Raw genomic sequence first — 17,243 nt, 5'->3', positions numbered from 1 at the left:
AGGGACAAGGGAAGCAATTTTAGGCCTCAGATTAATAGTAGAAGGAAGATTAAAGAAAAACAAACCAACATACTTGGCGTTTATAGACCTAAAAAAGGCATTCGATAACGTAGACTGGAATAAAATGTTCAGCATTTTAAAAAATTAGGGTTAAAATACAGAGATAGAAGAGCAATTGCTAACATGTACAGGAATCAAACAGCAACAGTAATAATTGAAGAACATAAGAAAGAAGCAGTTATAAGAAAGGGAGTCCGACAAGGATGTTCCCTATCTCCGTTACTTTTTAATCTTTACATGGAACTTGCAGTTAATGATGTTAAAGAACAATTTAGATTCGGAGTAACAGTAAAAGGTGAAAAGATAAAGATGCTACGATTTGCTGATGATATAGTAATTCTAGCCGAGAGTAAAAAGGATTTAGAAGAAACAATATACGGCATAGATGAAGTCCTACGCAAGAACTATCGCATGAAAATAAACAAGAACAAAACAAAAGTAATGAAATGTAGTAGAAATAACAAAGATGGACCGCTGAATGTGAAAATAGGAGGAGAAAAGATTATGGAGGTAGAAGAATTTTGTTATTTGGGAAGTAAAATTACTAAAGATGGACGAAGCAGGAGCGATATAAAATGCCGAATAGCACAAGCTAAACGAGCCTTCAGCATGAAATATAATTTGTTTACATCAAAAATTAATTTAAATGTCAGGAAAAGATTTTTGAAAGTATATGTTTGGAGTGTCGCTTTATATGGAAGTGAAACTTGGACGATCGGAGTATCTGAGAAGAAAAGATTAGAAGCTTTTGAAATGTGGTGCTATAGGAGAATGTTAAAAATCAGATGGGTGGATAAAGTGACAAATGAAGAGGTATTGCGGCAAATAGATGAAGAAAGAAGCGTTTGGAAAAATTTAGCCAAAAGAAGAGACAGACTTATAGGCCACATACTAAGGCATCCTGGAATAGTCGCTTTAATACTGGAAGGACAGTTAGAAGGAAAAAATTGTGTAGGCAGGCTACGTTTGGAATATGTAAAACAAATTGTTAGGGATGTAGAATGTAGAGGGTATACTGAAATGAAACGACTAGCACTAGAAAGGGAATCTTGGAGAGCTGCATCAAGCCAGTCAAATGACTGAAGACAAAAAAAAAAAAAGTTGAGCTAGTTCATATCAACATGCCGAGGCTGTAGACATACATGGACTAGTTAGTTGAAGATTTAGGATTATGTAAAATAAAATAATTATAGCAACATCACAAAATTTTTTTTTCTAGCACCATAACTATTTTCTAATATATCACTACACTGATAAAAAAGGAATTCTTACACAATTTAGCTGGATAGATCAAGGGAAACCACGGTAAAATTTTGATCAGAGCAGCAAGATTTTGTATCAGTCTGACAATAATTTGAGCTCATTTTTCTATTAAAACAGCAGAAATATATATAATATATAAACATTAACAACTAACAGTTTCGGATTAAGGTAATAAAATACACAAAAAAACAATTATTTAAATATTTAATAATATTTTATTGTTTCAAATATAATAAAGTTCATTAAGCCACGGAAAGTAAAACTAACTGTTCTGACATTTACCCTATTGGACCAAGGGAAACCGTGGAAAAACCTTGGTCAGAACAGCTTACAATGTTTTATGTCTATAATATGCTGCAGTATTAAAGGCATATTTTATTATTGGTGATACATTCACTGTATATTATTTATACATTTAATTAGCTTTTAAACAATAAAATTTGCTGAATTTTAATTGTTACTTCTTGAATATCATACATCCTTTAAATCCTGTAAAAAAAAAAATAAAATATTAAGAAGAATCATTTAATAAAGTTCTGTATTATGATAGACAGCTGACATACTACACACAAATTCGACAAGAAAGATAAAATGGATTTAAATGACAGATAAAAGGATGCTAGGTCTTGGCAAGATTAGAACTAGGGATCACAAAAGAAAAAATAACAAACATCTAATTCAAATCCATTTAAAAAAAACAAAATTTACTTTTAATCAAACATATATTAACATCATTCAATTTGGGACTGTCTTGCATTGATAAATACAAGATTGAATGATTAAGAGTAATTCAGTTTTGTAACTCTGCTAATTTATTAAGAGACAGTAAAAATCAAACAAATTCCACTTAACATTTTATTATAATCGTTTTAGCTGCACTTAAAAAAACTTGTTTTTGTGAAAAATAGAGTTGAAAATTTACAACAGGAATGTAAAATAAATAATCAATTTCTTGGTAATAAATACAGAATTTGCATGTTGACATTAGTTTCTTTTTTGAGCTTAGTGAACTCTAAACAAAAAATAAATCTTTGACGTCATAGAAGGTGATAGAATGAATTTAAATAATAAAAATGAAAGTCAAAGAAAAATAAAGAAAAGTCACCACTGTTGTGATGTTATCTATCTTAAGTATAATATGTAGTCAAATAGTTTATTTAGTCCGCATTATGTCAGTTCATATAATATGTTGCATTTGTCAAAGTCAAATTTAGTGCATTTTTAAACTCCATTCTGTTCCATCATATTTGCAATTACAATAAAATGCTATATGTTAAATTTCCTGTTATGGTTAATATCTTTGTTCATTAATTTTGAACCTGTAATAGGTGATTTACAAAGTTTGATCCTGATGTTAAAACTGTAATGTTTTTTAAACACATGGTCCTGTTTTAACATTTATTGCCAACACACTGACAAAATATCAAAAGGGGATTTATGTTCAACTTGTTTCTGATTTTTTTTTTTACTGTAGACAAAACAAATTTTCCCCTAGTCATAAAACATTATTATTTATCAGTTTTTCAAAATAAAACAGAATAACTTAATTTAAAATAAAAATAATAATTAATAATTTAATAATTAAAAATAAAAATTGGAATTGAGGTAAAAGTAGGTGAATTAAAATCTATTTTTTATGCTGAATCTTAAAACTGAAAGCAGTTTCATCACCCTCAGATTTTTAGTTATGACCTTTCAAAATGGAATCCCATTATCGCTGTCATGATACTGAGAAAATATACTTTGAAACAGTTTGAAACTCAAAAGTGGAATTGTTCAAATATAAAGAAATGTATTCACAAGAAAGAACAACTTTTAGATTCAAGACGGTTGGACAAATGTTGAAAAAGTTTAGATTTGTCATGTATCTGTGAAAAAAGACCAGTGTCATCTGTACACCAGTTATAAACACAACTAAAGAGGATTATAATAATTACATAAAAAATAAAAGGGATGCTAGGAAAGAGAAGGAACAAGATAATTGAGTAATGAAGGGGTTAATGTGTTCACAATGGATTTAAGAAAAGTGCTTATGGAACCAAACCTTAAAATTTCAGCTATTTATTACAAACAAACTCTGTGTGGATAATTTTACATTTTATAGTTACAAAAAAAGGACTGCTACTTATGACATGAATCAGAAGGTGGTATCATCTCCCAAGAATTTTCTTTTGTTGTTTGCAATTTTATTTTTTAAAAGACTTGTGTAAAATCAGGTGAAACCGTCATCTTATTTACTGATGGTTGCCCCTATCAGAATAGGAATTTGACATTATCTAATGTTTTTTTATTCATCAGAGTCAAAAGCTGAATATTGTAATTATTCAAAAATTTTGTGGGAAAGGTCAGGATTAAATTATGTATTGTCTATTTGGCCAGGATGTAGTGCATGAGATCCAAACATAACTGATATCAGATCTATGAGATACAGTTCTGATGGAATTTATTATAAATTAAAAGTGAGTGGAAACCTCTTCCTAGGCATTTCAGCAAATTTGGAGAAGAAAATACAAAGTTTCTGAAAGCATTATACTCACAAGACTAGAAAAATTATGAACAAAAGTACAACCATCTTTCAACAGTTTAAATTGTTCATTCCAACCGATTACAATTCATTTTATGACAGCTTAAATCATGAGTAATAATTATATTCAAGGAGTTCAAATTCTCATATTTTTGCAAGTTCTGCTACCTCTGTTTTTAGTATTTTTTCTATTATTCTTTTCTTTAATTTTTATAATTTTTTTTATTTTGTTTAATCAAAGTTTTTGATGTGCGTTTGGTATATTAACTTTGGTACGAACAGTGAAGTTAAGAAGAAATGTTTAAAAAGTTATTATACGAGTATGCAATTTTCTTCTTTATAAAACTTGTAATTTTTAACAATAAAAAATTTTACTGTTATTATGATCTTTTATTGGCTAAATTTCCTTCAGCATTTGAAAAAACTGTTATGTCTGCTTTAGGTGCCATTGCAAAATCTGCTAAGTTTTATTTACAAAGAAAATATGGCTACTATCATGGTTTTATAATATTTGAGACCACTACAACTTAATAATATTTGAAAAATTATGAATTAATAATGAGGATAACTTTTAGCTTCCTAGTGAAACAATTTAGCAGGTTTTGACTGCCAGCCAACATTATGAAAAATAAAAAAATTATACAATAAATATATATATATATATATATATGTAATTTAAATATATATATGTATATAATTCCAGTACTGAACAGGAAAACTTACACATACACTCATAATATCATTCAGAATAGAAAACATAACTTCAAATAAAAATGACAAATTATTAAAATATATGTTTTAATGTAATAGATATAGAATTTAATACCAATTGAAGCTGTGGATAATGTGAAAACCAATCATTGGAAATTATTATGGTAAATATTGAAAAAAAAGGAAAATGCATGTCGTATGGAAAGTATTTCATCAGCCTTAAAATAAGCCCATATTGGACATTCTAGCCCAAAAATGTCAGAAGAAAATTGCTTTTAATGATTCAAATAGTTGTTCTCCTTTACCCAACCAAAAAAAACTTATTGGTTTCTCACATCAGAATGAAATGTTATGAAAATCATTACTGTGTTGCATTAAAGAAGTAGATTTTACACATGTTTTTGTACAATTCAAATGAATGACTATGATATAGTTTCATACTACTTAAACATTTAAATGTAAAGCAACATTTTATATTATTGTATCATTATCCACCGATAAATCTCAACAGTTCAAAAATTTTGTTAACTCTGATGATCTATAGGAACCAGTTTATTTTATACGGCTAATGCTATTTAAATTTGGCCTTACTTCAAACCCTTCATTTTCCAGGATGGTATTCTTCGAGACATTTTAAATGTCGTTTGACCATCAGGTTATATTCAGTGGTTTTCCATCTTATTCATGACTAAAAATTGAGAAACAATGTTTACTCTTATTAATGTGTTAGACTGAAGTCTATAAACCTGACAGATGAGATAAAAGGAACACCTTATCACAAATACAAACAATAACAGTGGATAAATCTAATATATAAATTTCAATTCTCAAAGTATAAGAATGACAGACATATCTGCTAACTGAATATGCTGATTTACAGTACTACATTTAATGACTGAATCTACTGATTCTATTTCAACTGTACTTTTTGGCATTTAGCTGGGTCATTTTTCATGGAGTAAAGCCATAAAAACAAATAAAATCCTGCTATAATAATTTTCATAGTTATTTTTACAAAATTATTTAGTTGTAAACTGACAAAACAACGCATAAATATGCAACAACTTTTAATTTTTGTCTTAATTATTTTTATTTTTAGTTTTACATCTTTATGAAATTTTTTTTCGTTAAGCTTTAAAAACTTTCATGTCTGCTAGCCATCAAATGACATTTTCTGAAGGTCAAAAGAATATTAAGGTTTAACTACTAGCTTGAGTGATAAGAATTTTGATGAAATCATCTATGTTACATTTCAGAAGAATGAAAATATTTTATGAATTGTTTTCATTCTAAAAAAAAAATTATGTTTTCAGTCTGAACTTGTCTGCAAATTAGAATAAAACATAGATGGATGGCTTTTAAGGTAAACAATATTCCGTTAAGATAAGAAAAAATAGCAAATCAATTTATGTTGTAACAGGCTTATTACTTGAGATGCCATCTATCCAGAGGATGTTTTTGATATGAAAAAGAGATTGGAAAATTTTAATCTATAGGATGAAAAATGGAATGTCTTTTTTAATCTATAGGATGAAAAATGGAATGTCTTGGAACAAACTTAGACAAGATTTTGCTGAAATTATGTAAAACATGACTTTACCTTGATATTCAGTAACCACTTTCACAAGGAAATATAAACAACTGACAAAAATATCACAGTAGGTAAAAAAAAAGATGATTAGCAAAGTAAATAGATGTAGCAAATTTTTGAGCCAATGACAATAATTCATTCTCTCACACCTGAGTGAAGGAAGTCCATATTAGCTGTGATTACCTCGATTTATCATGCAGGTATAGAAATCTACATCAAATAATAATTAAGAGACACGAATGAGAATGAACAATATTGAAACGCAATTATTTCAACAAGATATCAATCTAATAACCTTTTTCATGGAAACACATAGTTAATCATTGCCCTGAAATACATACTCTTACAAGTTAAATCTATTTCGTTATTTTAAGAATAAATACTTATAATTCTGTTTGAATATCTACACTTACGTAAAGTATTATTGCAGTATGATGTAAGTATAAGTATTTGCCCATTTCTTGGTTTACTGCAATTCTCAATTCCTTTCCGTTCTGTACGAATCTTTTAATCTTGATTTATTTACTATATCCTACATCCTCAGATTTCTGTTTTATATAATTATTTACCTTCATCAGCAGTTTTTACTTTATACACTTCTCACCATCATCAAATTAACTAAAATCTTTTGCCATTCTTTAACAAAATCTTTATATAACAAACTACCAGTACTTGCAAAGTGTTTCAACAACCTTTCACAGTCCGTTTTCACACCAGATGAAGGTTTATCTCCCATTTTTTTACATATAAATCACTTATAGTACCAAGAATGTAAAAAAAAATTAATATCTGCAAAACAAAAGTAATCACTAATATATTACATTGTAAAGTTACATCAGTGAGAAACAATAAATATTTTATACAAATCAATACTTAATTTTATATTTACATTGCATATAATATAACATAATGGATAATAAATAGCCTCCATAAATAACTAAACAACTTACCATCATTTCTCTGAAATGACAAAGAAAAAATCATGGGAAACTGATGAATGTGAAGCTTTCTTATAAAATATTCATATGGATATTAGTTTCATGAAAGTTCTCTTGTTGATACAAAACCACTACATTCATAAATAAGTAATGAACAGAAGATATTATTGCACTAGTATTAAATGTAATCACCAGACTATATGAAGATCCAAAGTGATAATGCTGTGGATCCGAACCTACCAAGGTAAAGTGTTTACAGGATATTTAAGTTGTTAAATGTTTTAAAATTTAGTATTGATATGAAGTTTTAAAAAATAAATACAGTATTCTAAATTAAATTTTTTTGAAGATACTTAAGAACAAAAAAGTCAGCTTCCTCATATTAAGTTCTAGTATGTTTACTTTTAAATTAATCTTGTAGGCATTTTAATAAACTGCCAGTGTTATATTTCCATTCAGACAATAAAATAACTGGCAAGTAAAACAACTGAGAAGAGAGCTGCTATAGTCTACTTACAAAATGACACAGAATTCATTTTGTTCTTATGCACATTTTTATTTTATAATCCAATTGGTAAGTATAACTAAAATAATTATGACAATCAATGATTTAACTTAATTGTGAATCTCTATATATGTTGTATTTTTAATATAAAGGGCTTAATTAGTTTCCGAAATCAAAGTGTCATCATTTCAAGGGGAAAATCGAATTAATGTAATGATAAAATTACTTTTCTCTGGCTTTGTTCCCCAATATTTTTCATCACGTCAAAAAAAAAGTGTTAGATAAAAAACATCTCTTTGGCGAAGACTCATGTTTTTTCTGTGATCTAGTTTTTCTAACCTTACTTTATGTAGCTGTATCAACCAGCCGCCTGCTGTTCGATTTATTTAGTTTTGTTACTACGAGAATGGCTTCCAGCGAGGGGAAACCAGAAATGCAACAAATAGACTTATCAAAATTAAATATTCAGCAGTTAAATCAATTGAAACAACAGCTTGATCAGGTAGATAATATATGATAAAAAGTTTTATTATTTATTTGTGTTATAAATATTTTATTACAAGATGAATAATTATTCATTTTTTGACATATCTTTAAATCTTCTATCCTCAGTTTTCTAAATTGTGTGTTTTGTTCGTGTTTTCGTAAAACTAAACGGTTTATTATTGATTTTCCCTCCCTCCTACTTTGCGAGAGCTATTTTTCTCTTTCACTTTATAGGCAAAAAAAAATCAAAATTAAAAGAACAGTTTCTTTAGTCAGAACTGTGTTAGCAACTGACATGTAATAAATATTAACCAGAAAATAGCCAACTTGAACACATTTGATTATTCTTATTAAAGGAATAGAAGTTGTGATATTTGATTATTGGTTTGATGTTATGATTTTCTGTTAACTGTGAGCTAATTATTCTGAAAAAAAAACAGTTAGAAAAACTATATACAGTTTGCACTTGGTGCTATAGGTTGCCCAAATTACTTTTTTTGGGGGTCTTGTTTCGTTCCTACAGTAGCTCTTTTTAGGTAGGACTGTAGTAGTTTGTATTAGTTAAGTTGGTTACAAAAAATTTATTGTGCAATTGAAGAATAGGCCGGCCATACGCTATTTGTTCTATTCCTTTAATATGTTTTTTGCTTTTTTAGATTTTATTTTGGTGTATTCCACTCTATGTGGTATTTCTAGTTTTAAAAAAATTGTGAATTCAAGCAAAAAATACTTGATTTCGACGTCTGGGATAAGTAGGGTTAAGGAATTGTAACTTGAAATTCTAAATATTCATCATTTAATTGCAAAATCACAAGGAAAATTTTAAAATTTAAAAACAAAATTAAAAACAAGTCTTGTCAGTTGTTGAATGCAAAAGAGCCTAACTCTTCTTGTTTCTGATAAATTTGGTAGTTTTTTACCATATTCAGAGTGCTATGTATTTTGAGGGTTATTGTTCTTGATTATATTGTATTATTTATGTTGTATTAGTAACCATATCACCCAAGATAATCGCGTTTTTCACTATCTAATACATATCATACTGATTAAACGGAATTATAAATAACCCATCATGAATAATTGTAAAAAGAAAGAGAATTTATTGTTTTAATGTTGACTGTGAAAAACAATTTTGTTTTATTGATTTTAAACCCAAATCTATCTGAATTTTGTGTAATAATAGTGTGGGGCCCCCAATAACTTTTGAATTTATTTTTGTGCCCTTACTGACCAAATGATTGCCAACCTCTGATCTAGAACATAATACCACATGAGTCCGTGCACTTCAACTTCAGTTAACAAATTACATTAAAGAACACCATCCTGCTATAAAACAATCTATTTCTCTGATCGGGCTAATATATAAAAAGAATTTTTTAAATGTCAGCTATCACAAAACAGATTTTGGACTTGATGTAGAATGGCAATTTTTGCATTGTATCATGAGAGAAATACCTGTGATGGCATAGGGTGTGAAGTGATAAATGATGCCATCTGGGTTGGTCTAGTGGTGAACGTGTCTTCCCAAATCAGCTGATTTGAAAGTTGAGAGTTCCAGTGTTCAAGTCCTAATAAAGTCAGTTATTTTTTCACGGATTTGAATACTAGATCATGGATACCGGTGTTCTTTGGTGACTGGGTTTCAATTAACCACACATCTCAGGAATGGTTGAACTGAGACTGTACAAGACTACACTTCTTTTACAGTCATACATATCATCCTCATTCATTCTCTGAAGTATTATCTGAATGTTAATTACCAGAGGCTAAACAGGAAAAGGATTTTCAAAAGTTTTATTGCATCCCTATTTTTAATTTTGATGATGTTTGGTGTATGATAACTACCCATCTTGCAGTGGCCAAATAATATTTCTTTATATTTAAAAAATTTTTTCTTGAGTAATAGACTATTTTCTAACTTGCCAACAAGTAAAAACAGCCATTTTCATCACGTTTTCCATGAACTGTAGCATTCTTAGTTTACATCAAAAAGGGCTTTTTGAAAAGAGTAAAGTAAATGTTTAAAATATTTCATTTTCAACACAAGATTTCTTCATTTCTGATTGTTGTTCTGTAGTAGAAACATTTGGAGCTGACATTTGTGATAATTCAATTTTTGAATTGTTCACCTCTGAAATAGAATATGACGTAGATTTCAGAATGATTTTTTTTAGTTTAGTGTGTTTTCAATAACAGTATGAATTAGCAGTGAAGTTGGCACATCATTTTTAGAGATATTTTCCAAAGATGAAACTTCAAATTTAGAATCAGATTTTCAGATTTTATCCATGTGACATTTACATAAAACATTCAAAGTCTGGTTTGCACAAGAAAGTTCTCTCATCAAAACAATTTTAGCTGCTTGCCATTTAGGTTTCATTATATTTTTATAATCTTTAACAAAAAATTTCTTACCTTTCTTGGATAAACTTGCTTATTTCCTTTGAAAAACTAACCTCACGAACACTGTTTACTACCAGTAGTTTCAACTGCAATGTACTTCGAAAATATCAATTTTGCTGCCTCATCCTCAATATGTAATTTATTGACTGTAGAATTCAATAAATACTAATTTAATATGTGTGTGATATGTGTTAATATCTTAAATAATTGCTTTTAATAATAATATGTTGTACAAAGTGCTTAAGTATGTGTGTATATCAAAACATTGACATAATCCAATTGACAATCATAATAATAAATGCTATACATATGCACATACTTATTGGTATCTAGCAGGTGTGGCATTTTGGTGCGAAATACAAATTCAATATATTACATTAACTTTACTGATTAGATTATAGATCATGTTAGTTATCACCTCACATCCTTATACACCTGCTGTTGCAAATAAGAAACCAAATATTAAATAATTCCCTCAAATGTTCAACAAGCATTGTAAGTATTGTATTTTTGGCAACCCTTTTAGCCAATTTGGTATTTTTAAATATAAATTGGGAATATTGTATCTGAATTATGTTAAAACTTCTAAGCCTAGAAGTTTTAACATAACTTCTAGGCTTTTTTTTTTACTAAATGTGTTTTTAAGATGAAGTAGTTTATTCAGCCTAGAAGTTATGTTAAATACTTATTTTTTTAAATATTAGAAGAATGTTTTGATTGATCATAAAAAAGTTTTAGTTTAGATGATGTAGACTAAATTGTATGATGATATACCACTATTAAAAACAAAAATATAACCAAATTTAGTTCGACTTCTTATTTTAAATATATTTGTTCCTAAGATATTGCCTATTTTTGTAATTCTGTATTTTTCTATTTGAATATATTCCATGGGCTTTGGTTTCAATAATTCCTGACTAACAGCTTGTTTTGTAATTGTTATATAAAAATAGTCTTTGTTTCATAAAACTACTTATTTACTTATTTAGGAGACTAAATAGTGAATACCAACCTGTTTGTTAATCTATAGAAGATTAATTGTGGTAAATTTAATTTTATCTTGTTTGATGATCTTTACTGGAACTTATGTTATAATAATTTTTTTTTTTTTTTAGGAGCTTATTTCTTTCAAGATTCACTTCAATCTTTAAAAATGGCCCAAAATAAACTTCAGGACTCTAAAGAAGTTTTGGAAAAAGTCACTCCAGAATCAAAAGGATCTGATGTTATGGTACCATTAACAGGATCTGTATCCTTTGTTGTTCATAGTTTTATTTGAGTTAATTAAGGTATAGTCTTTGCAGCAAGATAGGTCAGTGATTCTTTATACTTATTCACAGTTGAAACCAGGTACAGTAGTGTGTAAATTGTTTGAACAGAATGTTATTTATTAAAAAGTAATTTTATTTAGAAAAAAGATCATAACTGTACAATTTGTGAATATCTAGTTTTTAATATCTCCTTTATTTGTAATGATTTATTTTGGTGAGTTATTGAGTTAAATTCATTTATTAGTTTTTTTTATTAATTTTATGAATATATTTGTTCGAGACTTCACATTCACGATATGGCATTGATTCAACAAGTGTAGTACACTTTTTCTTTTCAATCTTTTCATCATGAAACTATACTGATATTGCTTTAATGAGGTCAATTTTTGTTGTATAATTCATTTTTGAGAATTGATTTTTGACTTGCCCAAAGATTTTCAATTTAGTTTAAGTCTAGGGAGTTACCTGGCCACAGGAGCACTTTAGGGTGAATCCATTGTCATGGGTGTGATATTTTCACAAGGATTTGCTCTTTCTAGAATTAAATAACAATACTTAACAACTTTCAGAAATTTGAAGAACATGAGAAGTCAATAGTATAAATATATTCACTTAATTTTTTTAAAGTTATTCCTTTTAAATTGTCCTGATATCCTAAATACACTGTTTTGTCATGGATGTGACAAAAACTGGACAGCTCACTCCATTTGCATTCTTACTGTTGTAAAAATCTGTGAATTTAATGGATTTTAATCTGTTAACTAGTAATAATGTGAAAAATCATTCTACAGTGATCATGTTCCATGGAAAGAATACTAACTAACTGTCCAAAATAAATACGAGAGGTTTTTAAATAAAAGAGGTTCTTTTCTGTCATGGGTATGACATATTTTTGTCACGGGTGTGACACTATTCGATTTTAACAACAATGTTTGTTATTTTCAGGAGTTGCTGAGAGTTATTTATTAATATGTTTCATTAAATGAATAAAAACTGCTAAATAGGTGTAGTTATATTTAATTTTGTGAAATATAACATAGATCTAGTTTAAAAACTACAGAAACATCAATCTACATTATACTGTGACAGATCCATACAGACTGTTATGGTGGAAGCAGCCCTTAATGTACCACCCCTGAAGCCCTGAATGATGGTTCAGGTAGCTTCATAACAATATCACTTGCAGACACAAGACTGTTGTCCTTTTGTTGTGGAAAGAAGAAAATCCAAGAATCTCTTTTCTTCCGTAAGAAATTTATTTGATAATCATAGTTTCTTTTCCCACAATTTGGCCAACAAAGTATTTCTTTGATCTCATACCTGCAAATTTAAGCAGAACAAAGTCATTGATTTCTAATTTGCATGTGTAAAATGTATTAGATTCTCCTTGATCTGAATTATTAGAATTCAGTTTTGTTCTAGATTCAGTATTTGAATCTGTGTAGATGTCCATCTTGCTGTTGAAAATTTGGCGTCTTTCAAATTTTGAGCTACTATTTTGCCGAGCAACTAAACTGTCAGAGTCTTTAAACATATGATTTAAACATGCTTTTACTGCAGAGTTGGGATTGGCCTTACATTTTCCCACCTCTTTTCCAGCATTTCCCTACTTTTGTTTATTTTTTCTGATGATACAAAAACAACTTGAACTCTTTCAACAAATTTAGCACGTTCAAAGAAATCTTCAGCAGAATTCACAGTAAATTCCCTTGTCCTTATGTCATTCCACACCAATCTATGCACCCGCCAATTCCATCTACTGCCCTCTTTCCATGCGATGTTTTGTTTTTTTTTTGTCTTCAGTCATTTGACTGGTTTGATGCAGCTCTCCAAGATTCCCTGTCTAGTGCTAGTCGTTTCATTTCAGTATACCCTCTACATTCTACATCCCTAACAATTTGTTTTACATATTCCAAACGTGGCCTGCCTACACAATTTTTCCCTTCTACCTGTCCTTCCAATATTAAAGCAACTATTCCGGGATGCCTTAGTATGTGGCCTATAAGTCTGTCTCTTCTTTTAACTATATTTTACCATATGCTTCTTTCTTCATCTATTTGTCGCAATACCTCTTCATTTGTCACTTTATCCACCCATCTGATTTTTAACATTCTCCTATAGCACCACATTTCAAAAGCTTCTAATCTTTTCTTCTCAGATACTCCGATTGTCCAAGTTTCACTTCTATATAAAGCAACACTCCAAACATATACTTTCAAAAATCTTTTCCTGACATTTAAATTAATTTTTGATGTAAACAAATTATATTTCTTACTGAAGGCTCGTTTTGCTTGTGCAATTCAGCATTTTATATCGCTCCTGCTTCGTCCATCTTTAGTAATTCTACTTCCCAAATAACAAAATTCTTCTACCTCCATAATCTTTTCTCCTCCTATTTTCACATTCAGCAGTCCGTCTTTGTTATTTCTACTACATTTCATTACTTTTGTTTTGTTCTTGTTTATTTTCATGCAATTGTTCTTGCGTAGGACTTCATCTATGCCGTTCATTGTTTCTTCTAAATCCTTTTTACTCTCGGCTAGAATTACTATATCATCAGCAAATCGTAGCATCTTTATCTTTTCACCTTTTACTGTTACTCCGAATCTAAATTGTTCTTTAACATCATTAACTGCAAGTTCCATGTAAAGATTAAAAAGTAACGGAGATAGGGAACATCCTTGTCGGACTCCCTTTCTTATAACGGCTTCTTTCTTATGTTCTTCAATTATTACTGTTGCTGTTTGGTTCCTGTACATGTTAGCAATTGTTCTTCTATCTCCGTATTTGAACCCTAATTTTTTTAAAATGCTGAACATTTTATTCCAGTCTACGTTATCGAATGCCTTTTTTAGGTCTATAAACGCCAAGTATGTTGGTTTGTTTTTCTTTAATCTTCCTTCTACTATTAATCTGAGGCCTAAAATTGCTTCCCTTGTCCCTATACCTTTCCTGAAACCAAATTGGTCTTCTCCTAACACTTCCTCCACTCTCCTCTAAATTCTTCTGTATAGAATTCTAGTTAAGATTTTTGATGCATGACTAGTTAAACTAATTGTTCTGTATTCTTCACATTTATCTGCCCCTGCTTTCTTTGGTATCATGACTATAACACTTTTTTTGAAGTCTGACGGAAATTCCCTTTTTCATAAATATTACACACCAGTTTGTATAATTTATCAATCGCTTCCTCACCTGCACTGCACAGTAATTCTACAGGTATTCCGTCTATTCCAGGAGCCTTTCTGCCATTTAAATCTTTTAATGCTCTCTTAAATTCAGATCTCAGTATTGTTTCTCCCATTTCATCCTCCTCAACTTCCTCTTCTTCCTCTATAACACCATTTTCTAATTCATTTCCTCCGTATAACTCTTCAATATATTCCACCCATCTATCGACTTTACCTTTCGTATTATATGTTGGTGTACCATCTTTGTTTAACACATTAATAGATTTTAATTTATGTACCCCAAAATTTTCCTTAACTTTCCTGTATGCTCCGTCTATTTTACCAATGTTCATTTCTCTTTCCACTTCTGAACACTTTTCTTTAATTCACTCTTCTTTCGCCAGTTTGCACTTCCTGTTTATAGCATTTCTTAATTGCCGATAGTTCCTTTTACTTTCTTCATCACTAGCATTCTTATATTTTCTACGTTCATCCATCAGCTGCAATATATCGTCTGAAACCCAAGGTTTTCTACCAGTTCTCTTTATTCCGCCTAAGTTTGCTTCTGCTGATTTAAGAATTTCCTTTTTAACATTCTCCCATTCTTCTTCTAGATTTTCTACCTTATCTTTTTTACTCAGACCTCTTGCGATGTCCTCCTCTAAAATCTTCTTTACCTCCTCTTCCTCAAGCTTCTCTAAATTCCAACGATTCATCTGACACCTTTTCTTCAGGTTTTTAAACCCCAGTCTACATTTCATTATCACCAAATTATGGTCCATGCGATGTAGAAAAGAGTATCCATTGTCTTTGTTTGCGCCATTGCGTAAAGTAGCTTTTAATCCAATAAATTCAAAGTTAGGGTTGGATCTTGTAGTTGTTACAGGCTTGGTAAATCTATTGTGCACTTCCATAGGGGTTGTCATAGAATAGATTGTTTTGGTCTATTGTTTTCGTTTTCGACTCGTGGCGCCAGTCTGACTGACTGTTGTGTCATCTTTAGTGTCAGTGTATTCATATCACGCATTATTTATTGCTATTTCTTTCCCACATGTTTTTCTCTAATCGTTCTCATACTAACACTTTCACACACACACACATACTCCTATCCATTGCCTAGTTTGCTTCCCCTACTTCTCACCACGCCACCTTTTGTTCATTCCAGTTCAGATTTTGCGATGTTTGAATGCACAGGCTGGTCCTCCGGCCTGGAGGATCAGCCTGCGATTAGCTTTTGCTTCTCTCTCTATCACAGAATAGATCAGACATTTATGATGTGTTATTGCCTGCGATTTCGCTCTCGTCTCTTTTTCTCTCGTTTAGTGTGTTAATTACTCTCGTCGCCTTTGTGCATTCATAAACGGTGCAGCATTCTCGGTCGCCATATTTTCTTGTTGTTTCTACTCGTCAGTGTTTTGTGAATTTACAAATTTCTATGTTCGCTTTGCCTTGTTTCTTTGATACGTTAATTTTCAAATTCAGTAGATAACCTCTAGTATTGAAAGTGGTTTAGTAACTACAAACCAGCCAATTTTATAGATGCAGAATCTCTCCAAGCTGGTTATTACAATTTTGAGATGCTCCGTATTATTCAATTTCTAGTAACAAAATGTTACCTCTGTTATTTTGGATACGCCATTGTAGACTACGCCAAGGATAGTCTGTATGTATGTATGTATGTGTACTTTAATTTCACGAGTTCATTTTTTACAAATATTTATATGTGATTAAGGCAAATTCAAATTATTCATCATTTATTATATTAAACAGTTATGTTTTTAGTAAAATTAGTGAAATACACAACTAATTATACATTAGGAATTTGAATTTCAAGATTGGCTTATAAAACCATTTCTTCATTCAAGTGTAGTCACGAAAGGTGGCTTAGATAACGGTTGTGTTATTATTTTTCATGTATAACATATTTTATGTGCTATTAATGCCAACTATTGTTATTATAAAATTGACTTGTAATTAAATAGTACCTCAGGATTATAAAAGAATATGTATGACACAAACATTATTGAACATGAATGTGTTGGTTGATAACATTTTAGCAACTTCCAGGAATGTTTTCTATTGTACTTCATTGACTCTTGTAACTGCAGAACCTCTTGATTTCATTTGGAAAATAACAATTTTAATGAGACAGTTATAGTCATTTGACAATAATTATTTATAATTTTGTTTCTTTGTTTTATTTAAGTACTAAAACTTGTTATTTGAGCTTCTTCTATTCTACATAATTTATAATGTGTTAGATTATTGCTGTTGTTAATATTTGTAATCAGTGTTAAATATTGTTTTGCTCTTTCAAGTAT

The 17,243-nt window shown here is 29.7% G+C and overlaps 1 protein-coding gene across 2 annotated transcripts in view; it reads left to right on the top strand.

Annotated features, from left to right (window-relative positions):
- Nucleotides 1-7,926: 7,926 nt before the first annotated feature.
- LOC142319189 (prefoldin subunit 5-like) overlaps nt 7,927-17,243 on the top strand; it is a 41,775-nt gene continuing 32,458 nt past the window's right edge. Inside the window, exons 1-3 of one of the 2 annotated variants that reach the window (XM_075356181.1) lie at nt 7,927-8,094; nt 8,619-8,622; nt 11,600-11,730. In XM_075356181.1, the coding sequence (XP_075212296.1) occupies nt 7,999-8,094; nt 8,619-8,622; nt 11,600-11,730 (231 nt within the window). In that variant the 5' untranslated portion in view covers nt 7,927-7,998. Of the gene's footprint in view, nt 8,095-8,618; nt 8,623-11,596; nt 11,731-17,243 lie in introns of both variants that reach the window. The other variant, XM_075356178.1, reaches the window with a different exon arrangement.

Source organism: Lycorma delicatula, chromosome 2 (genome assembly GCF_047948215.1).
Source record: "Lycorma delicatula isolate Av1 chromosome 2, ASM4794821v1, whole genome shotgun sequence".
In the NCBI taxonomy this organism is placed as follows: domain Eukaryota; kingdom Metazoa; phylum Arthropoda; class Insecta; order Hemiptera; family Fulgoridae; genus Lycorma; species Lycorma delicatula.
This window is presented reverse-complemented; position numbering and strand designations above follow the sequence as displayed.